The sequence below is a fragment of the Arachis ipaensis genome, chromosome B4, assembly GCF_059453495.1.
Source record: "Arachis ipaensis isolate K30076 ecotype BB chromosome B4, ASM5945349v1, whole genome shotgun sequence".
NCBI classification, from domain to species: Eukaryota; Viridiplantae; Streptophyta; class Magnoliopsida; order Fabales; family Fabaceae; genus Arachis; species Arachis ipaensis.
Window position 1 is genome coordinate 69,801,125 of NC_142439.1, and position 18,763 is coordinate 69,819,887.

At 40.5% G+C, this 18,763-nt stretch overlaps 1 protein-coding gene and 1 pseudogene across 1 annotated transcript; both read right to left on the reverse strand.

Annotated features, from left to right (window-relative positions):
• Positions 1-1,030: 1,030 nt before the first annotated feature.
• LOC148567839 (uncharacterized) lies at positions 1,031-1,630 on the reverse strand. Its single transcript, XM_088483494.1, has one exon. The coding sequence runs from the start codon at positions 1,628-1,630 to the stop codon at positions 1,031-1,033; it is 600 nt and encodes a 199-aa protein (XP_088339620.1).
• Positions 1,631-15,499: 13,869 nt separating this feature from the next.
• On the reverse strand, positions 15,500-15,600 carry LOC148567840 (small nucleolar RNA R71; annotated as a pseudogene).
• Positions 15,601-18,763: the final 3,163 nt, after the last annotated feature.

Sequence of the window (18,763 nt, forward strand, 5' to 3'; positions counted from 1 at the left end):
AACCAGTTGTCAGCATCAGTCGCAACGAGTGTACCTTTAAACTTAGGCGGTTTAACTTTCAGAAAAGTCGCAAGGGTCATAGGTCTTTCAAGATGCCCCAAGTTATTCTCATCATTTCCACTATCTTCTCCATGCTCATTCTCATTTCCGTTTCTCACTCCAAGACGATCAACAGCCCTAGCCGCTGCTACTGCAGCCTCACGCACTGCCTCAGCCACAGCAATCATGGTAGTCATAAACGTCTCCTACTCCCTCTCGTAGTTAACATTAGGAATTCCTTCCCGTACGCCTCCTCTCCGTGAACCCATTGTGGTCCTGTTCACACCAAACAATCATTATTAAGGTGATCAGTCTTAACACTTCAAGTCAAGTGTCAACACTCCCAGAATGAAAACACAGAGGCAATCATGCAACACATATCACATAGATATCCTATAAGCATGAGACACACAACAGAGTATGCAATGAAGCATAGTCAGTCCACTCCCCAGGCTCTATTGGGAACGAACTGCTCTGATACCAACTTGTAACGACCCAACTCCCAGTATGCCATGGTCATACAAGAAGCTAAGTGTTACAACTTATCCCTCTTAATTATTAACTATTATTTACTATATGAGCCTGTTCCTTGTTAGAGCGATGCCAACTTTACGGGTAATTTTTAATTATATCGTATCGTTGCGGATAACAAGGTAAAATAAACAAGCATACATTGAGAGTAATAGAAAAGCGGCATAAAGAAAGATAGAAACACAACTGATAATATACATCATGTACACTATAACAAAACATGCAGCGTTTACACAAGATCAAGTTAGTTTACATCCTCGTCATCCTACGTATCTAATATATACACGACACTCCCAGGGCCTGGCCCATACAAAAAGCCACTAAACTGGCACCCAGGCTAGCCTAACCACTATATAGCTCCTAGATCTCGGGTGTACTAACACAAGTGAGAGACTAACTAACAGATAATGTCAGACTAGAGTGTCATCAAAAGAATGCCCCTTCCGCAGTCAAGCTATATCTACACATGGCCGTTCGGAGAATCGCCGTGAGGCTCGTCCATCTCCTCATCCTGCTCTATCTCTATCTCAGGATCCTCCTCCTCCTCATCATCCGCAGCTACAGCTATACCCTCAGATCCACCAGAAACACTGCTGTCACTATGTACAAAACCATTCGCGAGCACACGTTCGTTCGCGTATATAGGAGCTACCCCACCGTCTGGTGGTGCCGGCTCATCAGGCTGTGGAAAGTCGGGGATCGGCTCAGGGGGAAAATCCCACTCTGGTGGTATCACAGGTACGTAGTCATCAGCTAACTCAGGGTCATCAGGAATGATAGGCTCAGGTACCGCCTCATTCAAAGGTTGGGCTGGTATAGGGTGCTCAGGATCATCAGGAACAGGATGTACAGGTGCGTCAGGATGTAACCAGGATAAGGGAAAGTCGTAAGGAGCATCGGGGTCAAAATGCGGGCTAGACAGAGGATGTTGAAAAGCTCGATTAGGTAACGCATATCGTCTAATACGAGGCTCCAAACCCATAACGAAGTAACTGTGATGTACCGGATCCTCGTAGACGTAAGGGTCCTCGAACTCATAGAAGATCACGCCCGTCTCCATCTGAGGGGGAAGGAAGGGAGAGAAGGGGTAAGAACTGGGGAGTTCTTAGTAGGGTCGGGGTTATTAGTTACGTTCATTTATTTGATTCCGATTAGCAGATTGATATTAGAATACAATAAAGTAGTAAACAATAGTTAAAATAGATAGGAAAACAGAAAACAGAACACAAACAGAAGAACACAAGGGAATAAAGCACAGACATAACACTCAAGCAGACAAACATAAAGAAATAGTTCACTCACAAGAAGGAAAGCAACAGAGAATGATGCGCAGACAAGAATGATGTATGTCTAGCCCTAGTACAGGCCATGAGCTCATGTGTCGGTTAGCACCTGCATTCCCGACATTTATCCGGTCACGAGTTCACGATTTCCCGGATACGATCTTTCGTTCAAATAAATGCGCATATAATTATTAGCAGCTCTATTGAGACAGCCTCTGCTTTCTACTCGCAGGAAATATACTCTTGGGAACGGAAAATTGCTGTAGGTATCCAGGTTTCCCTACAGAAACTCTTGGGTTGCTTAAAGCAACAGATAATAAATATTATCTCTTAGGTTGCATTCAGCAACAAATAAGCAAACAATATCTCTTGGGTTGCCTCAAACAACAATTAACCTTTCAATAAGCCTTCTGCTCTTAGTCTCTTTACCCTGCTCTGATTTTTCTGTTTAATCTGTGTATTTAAAGCTTATGTAAATTTCGGTATGAATAGTTAGCATGTCCCAAGTATAGGTTCATTAAGTCTATACTGAAACAATTTAACTTTTCATATAATACCTAACCCTAGTCGCAACTCAAAGACTAACTATGTTGCCCTAGTTTGTTTGCTAGTCTCTGTCTGTTTTTCTGTCATTAAAATTTTACAGACTTTTTCTTCGATTTTTATTTTTTCTTAAACTTTTATCTTTTATTTATCTTTGCGTCACTAATATGTTCTTACCACTCCCTAAGTGTTTTATGAAGGTAATTATGAGATTCTGCACTTAAAGTCGTCTTTCTAAAGCTTTTACAGAAAACTGACTTTTTCGCATTAATTTATTATTTTTATTAAAATATTATTTTTAATTAAATATTATTATTTAATATTTTATTATTATTTATTATTTTATTAATATATTTTCGAAAATTAACTTTACTTTAACCTTTAACCTTTAAAATTCACTTTTTACCACCCATAACTTTTAATATTTCTACTTTTACCACCCTAACTTTTAGTAATTACCAAATAACCCCTCAAACACCAAAATAATTACTTCCTTGCCCTTTTTTGAATCAAAAAGGTGTTCTTCATTGTTCTTCACCACACTCAAAGTGTTCTTCATGTTCTTCATAAATTCCTCAGATTCTTTCTCTGTTTTTACCCGTTTTTCAGTCTTTTCAGCAACCGATTTTTACTATAATTCATAATAAATTAGCAGCCACTAAAACCCCATCTTTTCTACATGATTTCAACACAAATTGAACCTCAATTTAAGCTTAGGGTTTCGTTTTTCCATCTGCCCAAGAACATGAACTTTAAAGCTTGAATTTCATCAAATTTCATCAAAATTTCACCAAATTTTCACCAAGAATCAATCATATATGCAGCCAATTTTTAGCACAGCCAAATTATACAACATTCACACATCTCAAAAACAAATAATCAAGATTAATTTCGTGGCACCCTACCTGGTCTTGCTGCTCCTAATTCAATCAAACTTTCAGGTGATCCTTAAGCACTTTTTCCTCCTAAATCACATCAAGAAAACACATATTTAAGCATATTTCCTTGAAACTGAATCAAAAGAGAGATGGTGCAGCCAACTCACCTTGATCCCAGCCTTGATAAGTCATATAATCATGTAGAGAAAGAAGAGAGGATCATTTTGGTCGGATTGGAATTTTGATTTGAGTTTTAGTTCAGCAGAAATCAAGCTTTGAAGATTTGGAACTAAGAACTTTTCTCTCTTTTTCTCTCTACCTATTTTCGGCCACAAAGTGAAAATGAGCCAGCCTTGGGGGTTTTGGGGGTGTAGGGTGAGTTGTGATTGGTTGGCTTGGAGGTGGATTAAAATAATATTAAAATATCTCAGATGTATAACTACTAAAACTAGGTGTATCGGAACACTTGTGAAAACATCTCTAAAAATTATTTTCTGAGCTACTAGCATAAATGACACTAGTAACATATTTATTATGAGAATAAAACATGTATAATGAGGCCTTATCATTGCTAAAGTCATCAGAGAGTGCTGGTGCTAAGCTGCACCAGTAAATTGTGAACCCGGTTAAACCGGTTTTCTATTTTTAACCAAAACTGACCAGGTAACCTTATAATATTATTCAAGAAGCTTCTAATACTAATATAATGATAATGTCATCCTATTATCTCTCTTCTCTCATAAATCGTGTCCGGTTTTTCAAACTGAGACTATTTACGAAAAACCGAATTAAAACTCCTAACCGATACGGTTCAAAAACTAGGTTCTTCGCGACTGCATCATCGAACTTGCCTCGGGAAAGGTTCTAACTTAAAGATGACATCATGACAATGAGGATTGAGATTCTTGATGATATATCAAAGGTTTTCCCCTTACTGATATTCCGGAGAAATTCGTACTTTCAGAAAAGATCTCGCGTACTCGAAAATCGGGGTTGTTACATTAAGTCCATTTGGGAAAAGTGACTATTGAAATGATGGCCTCAATCATGTAAATGCATTCATACACAAAGTAATGGACATATAGAATCAGACAAAGCAAGGATCATAATCATAGAGAGAGAGATATGCACACAAGAATGGAAAATAATGGTTAGAAGATGTAACCATGCAATAGGGTCAAAACTTACATGCTTGTGTTCTTAGCTCAATCACTATGTTCCAAAATACAATCTTAAAGCAAGTTTGCTGTAAAATTTTTTTTTTCAAAGTTGGTAGGGTACCCCAAAACACAGTTTCTCGGTAAAGAAGTTATTGTTATGACCAAGTAACTCTATAGAAACTAGCTATCATGCAAGGAGTATTTACAAGCAAAACTAACTACACATGCAATGTACTAACTATGTACTAACTACTAAGCAAAAGATAAATCCATGGGTATTGAAAGGAAGAGATTGTTACGCATGGAGATCGGTCGAACGACCTCCCCACACTTAAAAATTAGCACGGTCCTCTGTGCTACGAACAATGCACAAAGGGCGATCGGGATAGGAACCGTCACTATCCTCTTCTTCAGAGCTCCCATCACTTGGGTTTGAGGTGGATGTGAATATTTCGGGTTCCTCCATGCTAGGGGTAACACAACGCAGAAGCTTCTTGATGTAAGTGTATCGGCGTTGATTGCGCCACTCATATCTATCAAGTTTCCGGTGTAGATCTTCTATCCTTTGAAATGTTGATCTTTGCTGTGGTGGTGATGATGAAGTGGAAGGGATAGTAGATGGAAGGGCTATGTCAAGGCTTAGATTGTTCATGGGAAGATGTAAGTATTTTCCTCTTGGGACAGTATCGCCCTTAGCCGGAACTATAATCTTCCTGTCCTTGGCTTCCCAAGGAACACCCGCAGCAGCAACTAAATCAGATACCAATGCTGGAAATGGCAAATTACCCCAAGCGTGAACTTGACTCATCGCTTGCTTGACAAGAAACGGAATGTTCACTGGCCTTTCCGTGAGAACACATCAAACAAGCAGGGCGAGATTCGCCGTGAAGGACGACTTGTGGGTGCTAGGTAGCACATAGTGGGATAGGATTTAGGCCCAAGCTCTAGCTTCTACAGTGAGGAAGCGAGCGTCAATGCTTTTGGGCCTCATCCAGAGTCGACCTTGGGTCCAAAATGTCTTCAGCTCAGCAATGACTCGGAGGATCGAGTCCCAATCAAATCCAAACTTCTGTCGCTGACGTAAGACTTCTTAGTAGCCATCCATGTCACTTGATACCGGTAGGACATTAAGCACTTGCTGAATAGCCTCTTCTGAAACTGAGACTTGCTTCCAGTGCATGTACACCGATTGAAGGGAGGAGAGATGGTAGTTAGTGTAGAATTCTTCCACCCAAGAGAGGTTGATCTCCCTTGGTTTCCTCAAAAGAAACTCCCATCCTCGCTGTTCAATGCGGGGTAGAATATAAGGAGCAACCTTGTCCGGCAGAGCAAGTAGATGCTCAGGATGATAGTTCCTCACAGTTATGGAAGGGAACATAAGTTCACAGAAGCGGTTGGGGAACCTTGAAGAATCTTTTGCTGGTTTGCTCTTTTCTTTCTCATCAATAGGAGCGGGTATCTTAGCCTTCTTGGATAGGGATTTGGCTCCTAATGAAGAGTGCGCCTTAGAAGTTGATCTTTGGGGTGCTCTCTTTGTGGCCGGTTTCCTTGGATCTTTCTCCTTGCCTTTCTTGGTGACCATCCTGAGAAAGGAAGGGAAATAGGAAGACATTAAACCCAAAGAATCATTTTAACAAAAACATACAAGTGAAGGATAGTAAAGCATGGGTCACAACACTTGACATGGGATGCAAGAGGAAGTGAAGCATGCAAAATGGCATGAAAAGTGTAATCTCAAGCATCCATAACAAAGAGCAAGTCATGTTCAATGAGTATCTAATTGGCAAGCAAAGTGGACTCAATGCGTATAGAAGACAACAAGTGAATGAGGGGAAACATCCAATTGAAAGTACATTATTAAAAGAAACCAAAATGGCATTAATGCATTTCCTCGAACACTTGGTGTGCAATCGTCAAGCAACGAGCAAATATGAGATACTCAAACAATATAACACCCAAAATAAAACATCAATCATCACATAAACATCACATATTGGCAAAGGTAAGGGAAAAATGACAAAAGATCTATTAAAGCAATTTAAACTCAAATTCAACATCCATGGAAAAATAAGGAAAAAGGAAAAGTAAGCAAGCAAAAGTGAGTAATATAATCATGTAACTGAAAGAGAAACTAGGTAAAGCAACAAAAAGAATCCAACTAAGAGAAATGATGCAAAGAAAATGAAAGAAAAGAAATGGAAGAATTAGAACCTTGAGAAGTGTAAAAGAACAAAGTTGAATTTTTCTTTTGTGGAGATAAGAAAGAAGTAGGGGAGATGTAGTGCCACCGGAAGAGATGGTTGTCACCGGTGAGTGGCCAGAGATGGTGGTGGTGGGTTATGGAAGGAGAAGAAGAGAAGGGGGTGTGATGGAGGAAGAAAAATGATTAAGAAAAGAAAGGGGGTGAGAAAGACAGGGGGCACAGTTTTAAAACTGATTCGTGCAACCGGCGCTCGCGCACAATGCACTGGCACGTCGGTGAGGGTTTTAGCAAGGGACTCGTGTGCGGCAGTGGCGCGCACGCGCGAGGTCAGTTGTGCCTTTGGCACAGGACTGGCACAAAGTTGGCATGAGTCTCTGGATTTTGTACCAGAGTTGGTGAATGGCACAGGCGCGCGGGCGCGCACAATGTGCAGGCGCGTGCTTGAGGGATTTCACGACTGGCGCGGACGTGCACAGCGCACGGACGCGTCAATTTTGGCACAGGATTGGCACAAGTGTGGCACAACTCTCTGGATTTTGTACCAGAGAGTTTAGATATTGCCATCGGCGTGCGCACGCACAGTGTGCTTGCGCGTCGATGAGTGAATTGCAATGGTGCGCGCAGGCGGCAAGTACGTGGACACGTGAGTGCCTGGCGCGAGTTGGGAACGAAGTGGGCATAACTCTCGGGTATTTGGCCCAAGAGTTAGAATTGCACCACCGGCGCGCGCGCGCATGGTGCGCTGGCCCGTCGGTGCCCATTTTTCCTTTTTCTCTTTTTTTTTTCATAACATAATAAGACCTATTCTAATACATTCTTAGTAGGTGCTTAAGCTAGTAGTCAAGGAGAATACTTCACAATTCTATGCACTATCCAAAACATACCATTCTCCCTACTTCAACAATTCATCCATACCAAAATGATGAAAACTTTATGAACATCCTATCTATTCACAAGAAGGATAAAACTAGCATTCCTATGCAATCAATCAATCATCAAGAATTCACAAAATCACAAGAATTTAAGGTTACAAACAAGATGGTATAAACAAAGAAGATCTTACCACGGTGGGGTGCCTCCCACCAAACACTTTTCTTTAACGTCCTTAAGTTGGACGGTCCCTTTCTTAAGCTTCCTCTCTCCTTTGTGCATCCTCCAATAGGTACACCTCTAGCTCCTTTGGAGGCTTGTAGCCATGATACTTCTTCACTCTATGTCCATTCACTTCGAAACTTGCTTCACTCTTGGGATCAAACAACTCCACCACTCCATAGGGCTTTATCTCTTTTACCTTGAAAGGTCCTTCCCATCTAGAACGGAGTTTGCCAGGCATGAATCGAAGCCTTGAGTTGTAGAGGAGGACGTCATCACCTTCTTGAAAATCTTTCTTCCAGATGTAATGGTCATGGAATGCTTTAGTCTTTTCTTTGTAAATCCAGGCATTCTCATATGACTCATTCCTCAAACACTAAATCTCCTCTAGTTGTAACTTCCTAGCTTCACCCGCCTTGGCTAAATCCATGTTGCACTACTTTACCGCCCAATAGGCTCGATGCTCAATCTCCATCGGAAGAGGGCATGCCTTACCATAGACAATCCGGAAGGGACTCATCCCTATCAGAGTCTTGTAGATCGTTCTATATCCCCATAGTGCATCTCCTAACCAGAGGCTCCAATCCTTCCTTTGCGGATTGACCACTTTCTCTAAAATTCTCTTAATTTCCCGGTTGGACACTTTTTCTTGTCCATTTGTTTGCAGATGATAAGCAGTAGCAACCTTATGCGATACTCCGTAGCGCTTGAGCAATGCTTCTACCTTCCTGTTACAAAAGTGGGATCCTTGGTCGTTCACAATTGCTCGTGGTGACCCATAACGGCATACAATGTGATTCCTAATAAAAGAAACAACGGTATTGGCGTCGTCAAGGCAGGTAGGTATAGCCTCTACCCACTTTGACACGTAGTCAACCGCTAACAGAATATACAGATACCCACTAGAGTTGGGAAACGGTCCCATAAAGTCAATGCCCCATACATCAAATATCTCGCAGAACAACATAGGTTGCTGAGGCATTTCATCCGTTTGGGATGTATTTCCCGAATTTTGACACTGATGACAAGACACACATAACCGGTTAGCATCCTTGAACAAGGTTGGCCACCAGAATCCACAATCCAACACCTTTTTAGCGGTCCTTTGTAGGCCAAAGTGGCCGCCACATTCGGACGAATGACAAGCTTCAAGAATAGGTTAGATTTCAGACTCCGGGACACATCTTCGAATTACTTGGTCCATGCCTCTCTTCCACAAGTAAGGGTCATCCCAAATATAGTATTTGGAATCACTCCTCAACTTATCCCTTTGGTTTTTCGAAAAAGTGGGAGGGAAGATTTTCGCAACCAAGTAGTTTGCCATTGGGGCAATCCAAGGAAAGCTATCCGACACAGCATGCAAACTATCCAATGGGAATGAGTCATTGATCGAAAATGGATTAAATTTCAAATTCTCAATGCGACTTAAATGATCCGCAACCAGGTTTTGAGATCCACTCCGGTCCCTAATCTCAATGTCGAATTCTTGCAAAAGCAAGATCCAACGTATGAGTCTATGCTTTGACTCATTCTTTGTCAATAAGTACTTTAAAGCTGCATGATCCGTGTATACCACTATCTTTAATCCTAGCAAATAAGATTTGAATTTATCTAAAGCATGAACAATAGCTAGGAGTTCTTTTTCAGTAGTGGTATAGTTGGATTGTACTGCATCCAATGTTTTAGAAGAGTAAGCAATGACATAAGGGAGTTTACCATCATGCTGTGCAAGCGTGGCACCTACAACATGGTTTGATGCATCGCACATTATCTCAAATGGCAACGTCCAGTTGGGGCCTCGCACAATCGGTGCCGTGGTAAGAACTCTCCTTAGCTCTTCAAAAGCTTTCACACATTCACTGTCAAACACAAAATCCACATCTTTTTGGAGTAGGCGCGACAATGGCAAAACAATCTTGCTGAAATCCTTGATAAAGCGCCTATAGAATCCTGCATGTCCCAAAAACGAGCGGACCTCCCTCACAGATGAGGGGTGAGGTAAAGTGGTGATAACATCGACCTTGGCTGGGTCTACAGAAATGCCTTCATGAGATACTACATGTCCTAACACTATACCTTGTCGTACCATGAAGTGGCATTTTTCAAAATTTAAGACAAGGTTAGTGTCAACACATCTAGCTAAGACCTTGGCCAAGTTCTCCAAGCAACAATCAAATGAAGTACCATAACCGCTGAAGTCATCCATAAAGACTTCCAGACAATTCTCCATTAGATCGGGGAAGACACTCGTCATGCACCGCTGAAAAGTAGCGGGTGCATTACATAGTCCAAATGGGATCCTTTTATAGGCAAAGGTGCCAAACGGACAAGTAAACATGGTATTCTCCTGATCTTCAGGAGCAATATGAATCTGGAAGTAGCCAATAAATCCATCAAGAAAGTAGTAGTGAGATTTACCTGCCAAACGGTCTAACATCTGATCGATGAAGGGCAAGGGGTAATGGTCCTTCCGTGTAGCGGCGTTCAATCTTCTGTAATCAATACATACTCGCCACGCATTTTGTATTCTTTTAGTGACCATTTCACCGTCGTCCTTCTTGACCGTTGTGATGCCCGACTTCTTGGGAACAACCTGGATCGGGCTCACCCACTCACTGTCGGAGATGGGGTATATGATATCCGCATCTAGTAATCTGGTGACCTATTTCTTCACTACATCGAGGATGGTTGGATTGAGCCTCCTTTGCAGTTGCCTAACCGGCCTAGCTCCATCTTGGAAAAATATCCTATGCATGCACTTGCGGGGGTCAATTCCCACAATATCCGCTAGGCTCCATCCTATTGCTTTCTTGTACTTTCTTAGAACACCTAGGAGCTTTTCTTCTTCTTCACTTGAAAGCTCACTAGCAATAATGACTGAAAACCTTTGATTGTCCTCTAAGAAAGCATACCTCAAATGAGATGGAAGGAGCTTCACTTCACTTTTTACCTCAAGTTGAGGTTCCTTTTCATCAATCTCATGGAGTTCATTCTTGACAATTTTCTTATGTTCATCCTCTTGGTCATTCGTCTCCTCAACAATAGGGTAGTATAACTTGTTGTGGTCTTCTTCTTGCACTTCCGCTACCACTTCATCAATTACATCACATCGGAGCACGGAATGTTCTTCAGGAGGGTGTTTCATGGCTTCTTCTAAATTGAACTTGATAGTCTTGTCTCCAACCTCAAAGGAATATGTGCCGGTGAAGGCATCTAACTTAAATTTAGAGGTCTTGAGGAAGGGTCTACCAAGTAGAACGGAAGAGGAGTTTCTATTTTCTGTTGGAGGCATTTCAAGGATGTAAAAGTCAACCAGAAAAACCAAATCCTTGATCGCCACAAGTACATCTTCTGCTATTCCCATCACCGTGATCACACTTTTATCGGCTAAGGCAAACCTCGCCGCCGACTTCTTTAATGTAGCTAAATTCAACCGCACATAGATAGAAAGTGGCATGATGCTTACACAAGCTCCCAAGTCACACATAAAATCATGAAAAGTGCGTCCACCAATACAACAAAACACCAAACAGGGTCCAGGGTCACAACATTTCTTTGGAATAGGTTCTATCAAGGAAGAAATTGAACTACCCAAGGATAATGTCTCCAATTCTCCTATCCTATCTTTGTGTGTACACAAGTCTTTCAAAAATTTTGCATACTTTGGAATTTGTTGAATAGCATCAAGAAGGGGTATGGTTACCTCAACCTTCTTGAACACTTGAAGCATGTGCAAATCAAACTCTGGTGTTTTCTTTGCCTTCTTCACCATGGAAGGGAATGGAATAGGAATGGACTCATCCACTATAGCTTTTCTCTTGGGTTCCTTGAGATTTACTCCTTCTTCCTCATGCCTTTTGTCTACCACCTCTTCTTCATGTGGAGCTTCAACAACCACTTCTTCCTCATGAATGTCTCCCATGACCCTTGGAGGTATCTCCTCCAACGTAGTCCCTGACCGTAGAGTGATGGCGTTGAAACCGCCCTTTGGGTTTGGTTGGGGTTGGGATGGAAGGTTAGAAGAGCTTGAGGGTTGGTTAGTGTTGTTGTTGGGAGTTGATGGTTATTTTGGCATGGTCATCTTTGAAAGCATGTTGGTGAGGTTAGCCAATTGAGCGCCCAAGGCATCAAATTGAGCCTTGTTGCTCTCATCTCGTTTCTCCATGGCGGCTCTAAGCTTATCAACTTGATTGTTGGAAGATGGAGGAGTTTGGTTGGATTGTTGTCTATGGTGTAGTGCTTGGTACTTGGTGTAGTTGTTTTGGTTTTGGTTGGCTTGGTAGTTGGTGTTGTTATGGTGGTATTGGGATGAAGATTGGTTATTGTTGTGATGAGAAGAAGAGTTATTCCATCTTTGGTTTTGATTGCTTCCTTGTGCATTATCTCTCCACTATTGATGTTGATTACCACCTTGAGGGTAATTATTTTGGCCTTGAGAAGGATAGGGTAGACGGTTGTTATAATTCACATTGGCTACTACAAGAGCATGTTCCTCTTGGATTTAATGGCATTGATCGGTGTAATGTGTGGTGTTAGAGCACAAACCACAAATCCTAGGAGGGCCTTCAAGTTGAGCAACCGGAGGTGGGGCTTGGATGGCTTGGATGGAGTAGTATTCCTTTTGATCTTTTTGTATTTGGGTAAGGATGGTAGTCATATCTCCAAGTGCTTTGGTTAGACTTGATTCGGAAGGGGATGGTTCTACCACACCCTTAAGAGGATTACTTCTCACCCTTGTATGTTGTGTAGCTTTAGCAACATCCTTTATCAAATTCCAAGCTTCTCCCTCCGTCTTATTTTTCGAAAGGGAACCATCGCTAGAGGCGGTAAGCAGTCTTCTATCTTCCACACAAAGACCTCCGGTGAAGTAGCTAATGAGCAAGTGAGTGTTCATTCCATGGTGTGGACAAGATTCCAATAGCCTCTTGAACTAAGACCAATACTCATACAAACTCTCTTGGTCTCTTTGCATTATGCCCAAAATCTCCTTCCGGATGTAGTCGGTCTTTTTCGGTGGGAAGAATTTATCTAGAAACTCTCTTCTCAAGAAATCCCAATTAGTCACAATCTCATCCGGTAGCGAATAAAACCATGTTTTTGCTTGCCTTTCAAGAGAAAAAGGGAAGGCAAAAACCATGATAGCCACCTCATCGGCTCCATGCCTTTGAGTCGTAGAACAAGCAACTTGAAAATCCTTTAGATGTCGGATGGGGTCTTGACCCGGCAACCCATGATACTTAGGAAGTAGATTTATCAAGCTACTCTTCAATTTAAAGTTTGGATCAAGGTTAGGATACCTTGCTTGCAACGGTTGAAGTATGATGTCCGGAGCTCCTTGCTCATGCAAAGTGATCCGCCGTGGCTCCGTCATGTGTGGCTCTCCTGTAGGATGTAAAGATGTATTATTAGTGCCAACAGAAGAATAGGAAGTAGCGGACTCCAAGTCACTCTCGGTACTGCCTAGTGATTCGGTATGTTCCTCAAGAGAGGCCGAAGTACTAGCCGTATAGTCCAACCGCCGTCTAGCTTGCCGAGTATGTAACAAAGTTCTTTCAATCTCGGGATCAAAATCGGCTAAGCTAGAATTTCATCAAACTTGAGAGTCATAGCAGAAAAGTAAAAGAATTCTAAACTATAGCTAAGTATTGAAAGCAATTAAACTATCTACAATATTCACATATTCACATAACCAATATCAAGGCATATGTTGCAACCATTCCCCAGCAACGGTGCCAAAATTTTGATGGTTGTCAAGGAACTATTGTTGGTAAAGATTTTCTCAATAAAGTTGCGTTGCAAGTATAGCTCTACCAACAACAAGCCTCGAGGATCAAATTTAGAGAGGGATTTGGTTGTCACAAGTTCAACCCCAATAGAAATAACCGAAGTATTCAAACCTCGGGTCGTCTCACAAGGAATGGGCAAACATGTGCTTCAATATTGGTTAGAATTCTGGGGTTGCAAGTCATGAGCAAGAAAATAAAATGGGAATCTTAACAATCAAGCAATCTTAAAATGCAAGAAATTAATTCAAACAACTAAGCAATACATGAGCAATTCCAAACTAACAAGTAACACCCAATATAATTCTATTCTAAACTAAACAAGCAACTATAACTAAGGCAATAATTAAGAATTTTGGGTTTTCAAATATGAATAATAAAAGCAATTCTTGGCTAGGCATGGGAATTGGGGTCACCATCCTTGTCTAATAACCATATCTTGATAATTATGAGGAACCAAACTCATTAAGTCTACTTCTATACTTGAAGTACGTCAAATGGTTTGGTCAACATCAATCCATAAGTTCTAACCTCACTACTAATTGACTTAATAGAAGGTTAGCATCAATGGTTATCAAATTGACCACTAAGGGCTCCCAAATCATCAAATCCATTAGACCCAATGACTCAAGTTTACCCAATTCCCTTAGCCTAGGCCAAGAGTGAAAAGAACTACTCCATAATCAAGGTAAACAATTCATCAAACACTTGGTAAGCATTAACAAAAGACATGTTCAAAATAGCAATTAAATTGAAATCAACAAGTACCCACTAACAATTATCAACATACAATCATCCAAATAATACAATTAATCATAGAAATCATCAATGCAACATCAACAACTCAAGATTCAGAACATTCATAAAATGGGTATAAAATGACAATTGACAAGAATTCATAAAAATAACACAAGATCTAAGCAAAATTATACTAAGGAATTCAAATTTGACTATCAAAACTAGTAATTAACAAAATCCAATTCACAATTCAATAAGGGAAGATCAAATTAAAACTAGATCTAGAGAGGAACAAGGGTTTCTCTCTCTAGAAGAACAAAAGAACCAAAAACTAGCTAAAATTGTGTCTTAGTGTAAAAAGAATGATCCCCCCTTTTCCCCTAGCATCCTTGGGTCTTTTCCATGCAGAAACAGCTTGAAATTGGGCCTCAGGAGCCTCAGAAATCGCCAGGCACGATTTCCTTTAATAAGGTCACGTGCAGCTTCCCGCGCGTGCGCGCCATGCGTGCGTGCGCGCCGATTACTTTTGTGATCCACGTGTGCGCGTCGATAGGAATCTTCTGATCCATGCGGATGCATCCATCCTTGCGCTCCGCTTCCAGCCATCTTCATCCACGCGTGCGCGTGGAATGCGCGTGCGCGCCAATGCTGCTTTTCCCAAAAAAACTTAAATCTTCATGTTCCTCCCTTTTGTACATGCTTCCTTTCTCTCTTCTAGGCCATTCCTACCCTATAATTCCTGAAATCACTCAACAAATACATCACGGCATCAAATGGCAATAGAAGAGGATTAAAGTATGGCAATTTTAAAGCAAAACAAGCATGTTTTTCATCATGGAGCAATATTAGGAAGTGAATACAAAACCATGAATTTCTTGTGAATAAGTGTGAGAAATACTGATAAAACCTCCCAAATTCTACATAATATAAACCACAAAATTTGGGTTTATCAATGGACAGCTTTCCAAATCCTTCATCTCTTGAACTCTTCCACTTTGTATGCTTTCCTTCCACTTTCTCAAGCCATTCTTGCCTTCAAAATCTTAAATCACTCAAGCAAATATATCAAGGCATCGAATGGGAGAAAAGTGAATTAAAATTGGCAATTTAAGTATGAAAAGCATATTTTTCACAATTAAGCCCAATTAGGAAAGAATTCAGAAAAATATGCTATTTCAATGGATAAGTGCAAGAAAAGTCAATGAAATCCACCCAAATAGAGCAAATAAATACCATAAAATGTGGATTCATCATGGGGGTTCAGACTTTCAGACAGAAAGAGGGTGTGACCCTTTATGAAGCTTGGGAGAGATTCAAGCTACTGACTAGGCAATGCCCTCCGGACATGTTCTCTAGATGGACTCAGCTAGATGTCTTTTATGAGGGTTTATGTGAAATGTCCAAGATGCACTTGGATAATTCTGCAGGTGGTTCTTTGCACATGAAAAAGACACTAGGGGAGACTATTGAGTTTATTGAGTTGGTTGCTAACAACCAATACTTATATTCCTCCAACAGAAATCCTTTGCACTCTGAGACCTCTCAGAAGAGAGGCGTGTTGGAAGTAGAAGCTGTTAATGCTCTTCTTGCTCAGAACAAGCTTATGTCTCAGCAAATAAATCTACTTACTCAATAGTTGAGTGGAATGCAAGTTTCAGCTGTCAACACTCAGAACGCACCTCAAGAACTATAAGCTGCTTCAAGGTGATTACCTATAGAGAGATCTCCATGATATCATTTGGATAAAAGTCCTAAGACCTAAGACTTCCAAGATGTAGGGACTAGTAAGCACTGAAGCCCTTGCATGAGCATATAATTTAGAGTTCACCCCACTGTTTCTTAATCACTTCACTCACAGGACAGTACATGTAATTCTTCAAATCCATTCTAGTTAAAAGAACCTTTGAGCATAATCCTTTTCTTGCTTGGGGACAAGCAAGCTTTAAGTTTGGTGTTGTGATGACAAGTCATCTTAGCCTAGTTTCACTAGCCTTTTTCTTTTGTTTTCAATAGATTTTATGCATTTTCTTGAGCCATAAGTAAGCCAATTGGGTAGAATTTTATGTTTCCTTTGATTCAATCAACCATGGATAAATTAATGCATTTTCATGAGATTTTGTGTTATAATTGTCATATATTATGAAAGAATAACAATCTCATGATTTTGAGCATAGCTTTGATGTCTTTGATTGATTGATGATAGGTGAAAAGAGCTTTGAAGAAGGTTGAAGAAAGAAGGAATGGCAAAGAGCAAGAGAGAATAAAAAGCTTGAGCCAAAGCTTGCCTTAAACTTTCGCTCAAACTTTAGGAGGAGCTTGACTACACCCTAGAGGGAGCAAAAGCTTGCACCAACGTTTGACCTCAAGCTTTTAGGCAAACGTTGGCGCCACAACAAACACACCCAGGGAGCAAAAGCTTGCGCCAACGTTTGACCTCAAGCTTTTAGGCAAAAGTTGGCGCCACAACAAACACACCTAGGGAGCAAAAGCTTGCGCCAACGTTAGCCTCAAGCTTTTAGGCAAACGTTGGCCAAGAGGCATGCAAGGGAAGATCCACGTTTGGCTCAAAGTTTGACCTCAAACTTTGGCTCAAACGTGGATGACAGCAAAGGAAGGCAAGCTGATATGAAAAGCTTGAGTCAAAGTTTGCCTCAAACTTTGACTCAAGCTTTAATGGTTCATGTCCCGGTTCAAAAGGGTGTTTCTCTCCAACTCCAAGAGCAATCAACAGAGGCTTTTGTCAACCCAATTTCATCAAGAGCAAAGGCCCAATTTAAGGCTTGAAGATCATTTGAAGAGAGTGTATAAATAGCTCAGAATTTAAGTTTTCAGAGAGCTTTTTCCGTTTTAGTTTTGCTGAGTGATTTTGGGAGAGCTTTTGGTTAGAAGTTATTTTGAGATTCTGAGTCTTGGGGAAGGAGAATTGAATTCTCTTCCTCTTAGTTTTCTTGTTTTCAATTTCATTTACACTTATCTTGAATCTTGGGTTGAAGAATTGAGGAAATTCTGTCTCAATCTCATCTTGAGATCTCTCTCTGTTTTGATTTACTGCATCATTGAGAATTTGCGATTTCACTTCTTTTTTTCTACTACTGGATCTTTACTTTTCTTGCAATTGAATTCTAAATTTGGATCTAGGAAGGCATTGAGATCTAGCCTTGGTTACCTAGTCTCTTGAGTCCTGAGATCTACATCTTTCAATTTCAATTTCCTTGTTTCGTTGCTACACCAAGCTTATTTTCATTGTCATTTGAGATCCGGTTTAATTGAATCCATCTTTTACATTTCTATTTGTTGAATTTTACTTTTCCTTGTTAAATTCCTGCAAATCCACTTCCCAATTCCCTTTATAATTCAAGTAATTTACACTTCTTGCACTTTAAGATTTAGCCATTTACATTTCTTGCAATCTAAGTTTCTGCAATTTACATTACTTGTTCTTTAAGATTTAGCTTATTCACTTTCTTTGCTCTTAAATTTTCTGCAATCTACCCCTCTCCCTTTAATTTTCATGCAATTTAGTTTCAGTCAATTACAAATCACTCAACCAAATCTTGATTCGCTTGACTAAATTAACCACTAAACTAAAATTGCTCAATCCTTCAATCCCTGTTGGATCGACCTCACTCACGTGAGTTATTATTACTTGATGCGACCCGGTACACTTGCCGGTTAGATTTGTGTGTTTGGAATTCGATTTCCAAAAATACACATCAAGTTTTTGGCGCCATTGCCGGGGATTGAAATAGATTGACAATGATTAAGTGCAGTGGAGATCTAGATCAAGCACTTTTTCTTTTCTGTTTCTTTAATTTTTGACTAACCCACTAACTGTTTGAATTTTTGCTTAAGCTAACTAAAACTTCATTCTAGCAATAGATTGAAGTTCTCCTGGTTTCTTTGGCTTTGTGTGATTCTTATGCTTTTGCTTGTTGAATATACGAGAGAAGAAATTTTCTTTTATTAATCTTTCAAGCCTATCAACTGTTTGATACATTGTGTCAGCAAATTTTCTGATCACATATTGGGCATGAATATATTCAATCTTCATTTGGACAGTTTGTGATTGTGCAGATCATGGAGGGGAACTCAGCGAATTCCAGTAAGCAGGGGAGTAATATCCCCACCTTAGATGATAATGCAACCCACAATTTGGAGCACCCACTCATCACCATGAACGATGTTGCTCAATGGTTTGAAGCTTTCCCACAAGGAAGCATCATCGGATGGGAAGAACTAATGAGTGAACTCCTAGTCAAGTTGAAGCCACCTCAGAGAACTATTAAACCAGAGGCAGGATTGCAACCATTCACACAAGAGAAGGAAATTGAAGGTATTCGTGCAGTCATGAACCAAAACAAGCAGATACATCAGCAGACTCTACAACTAGACATGATGGTCAGAAAAATCAATAAGCTGAGAACTACTGTAGTACATGCATACAACCTAATTCAAAACTCTTACGGGTGGAATCAAGCTGAACAAGGTTTTGGAGCAATTAACCATGAGCAAC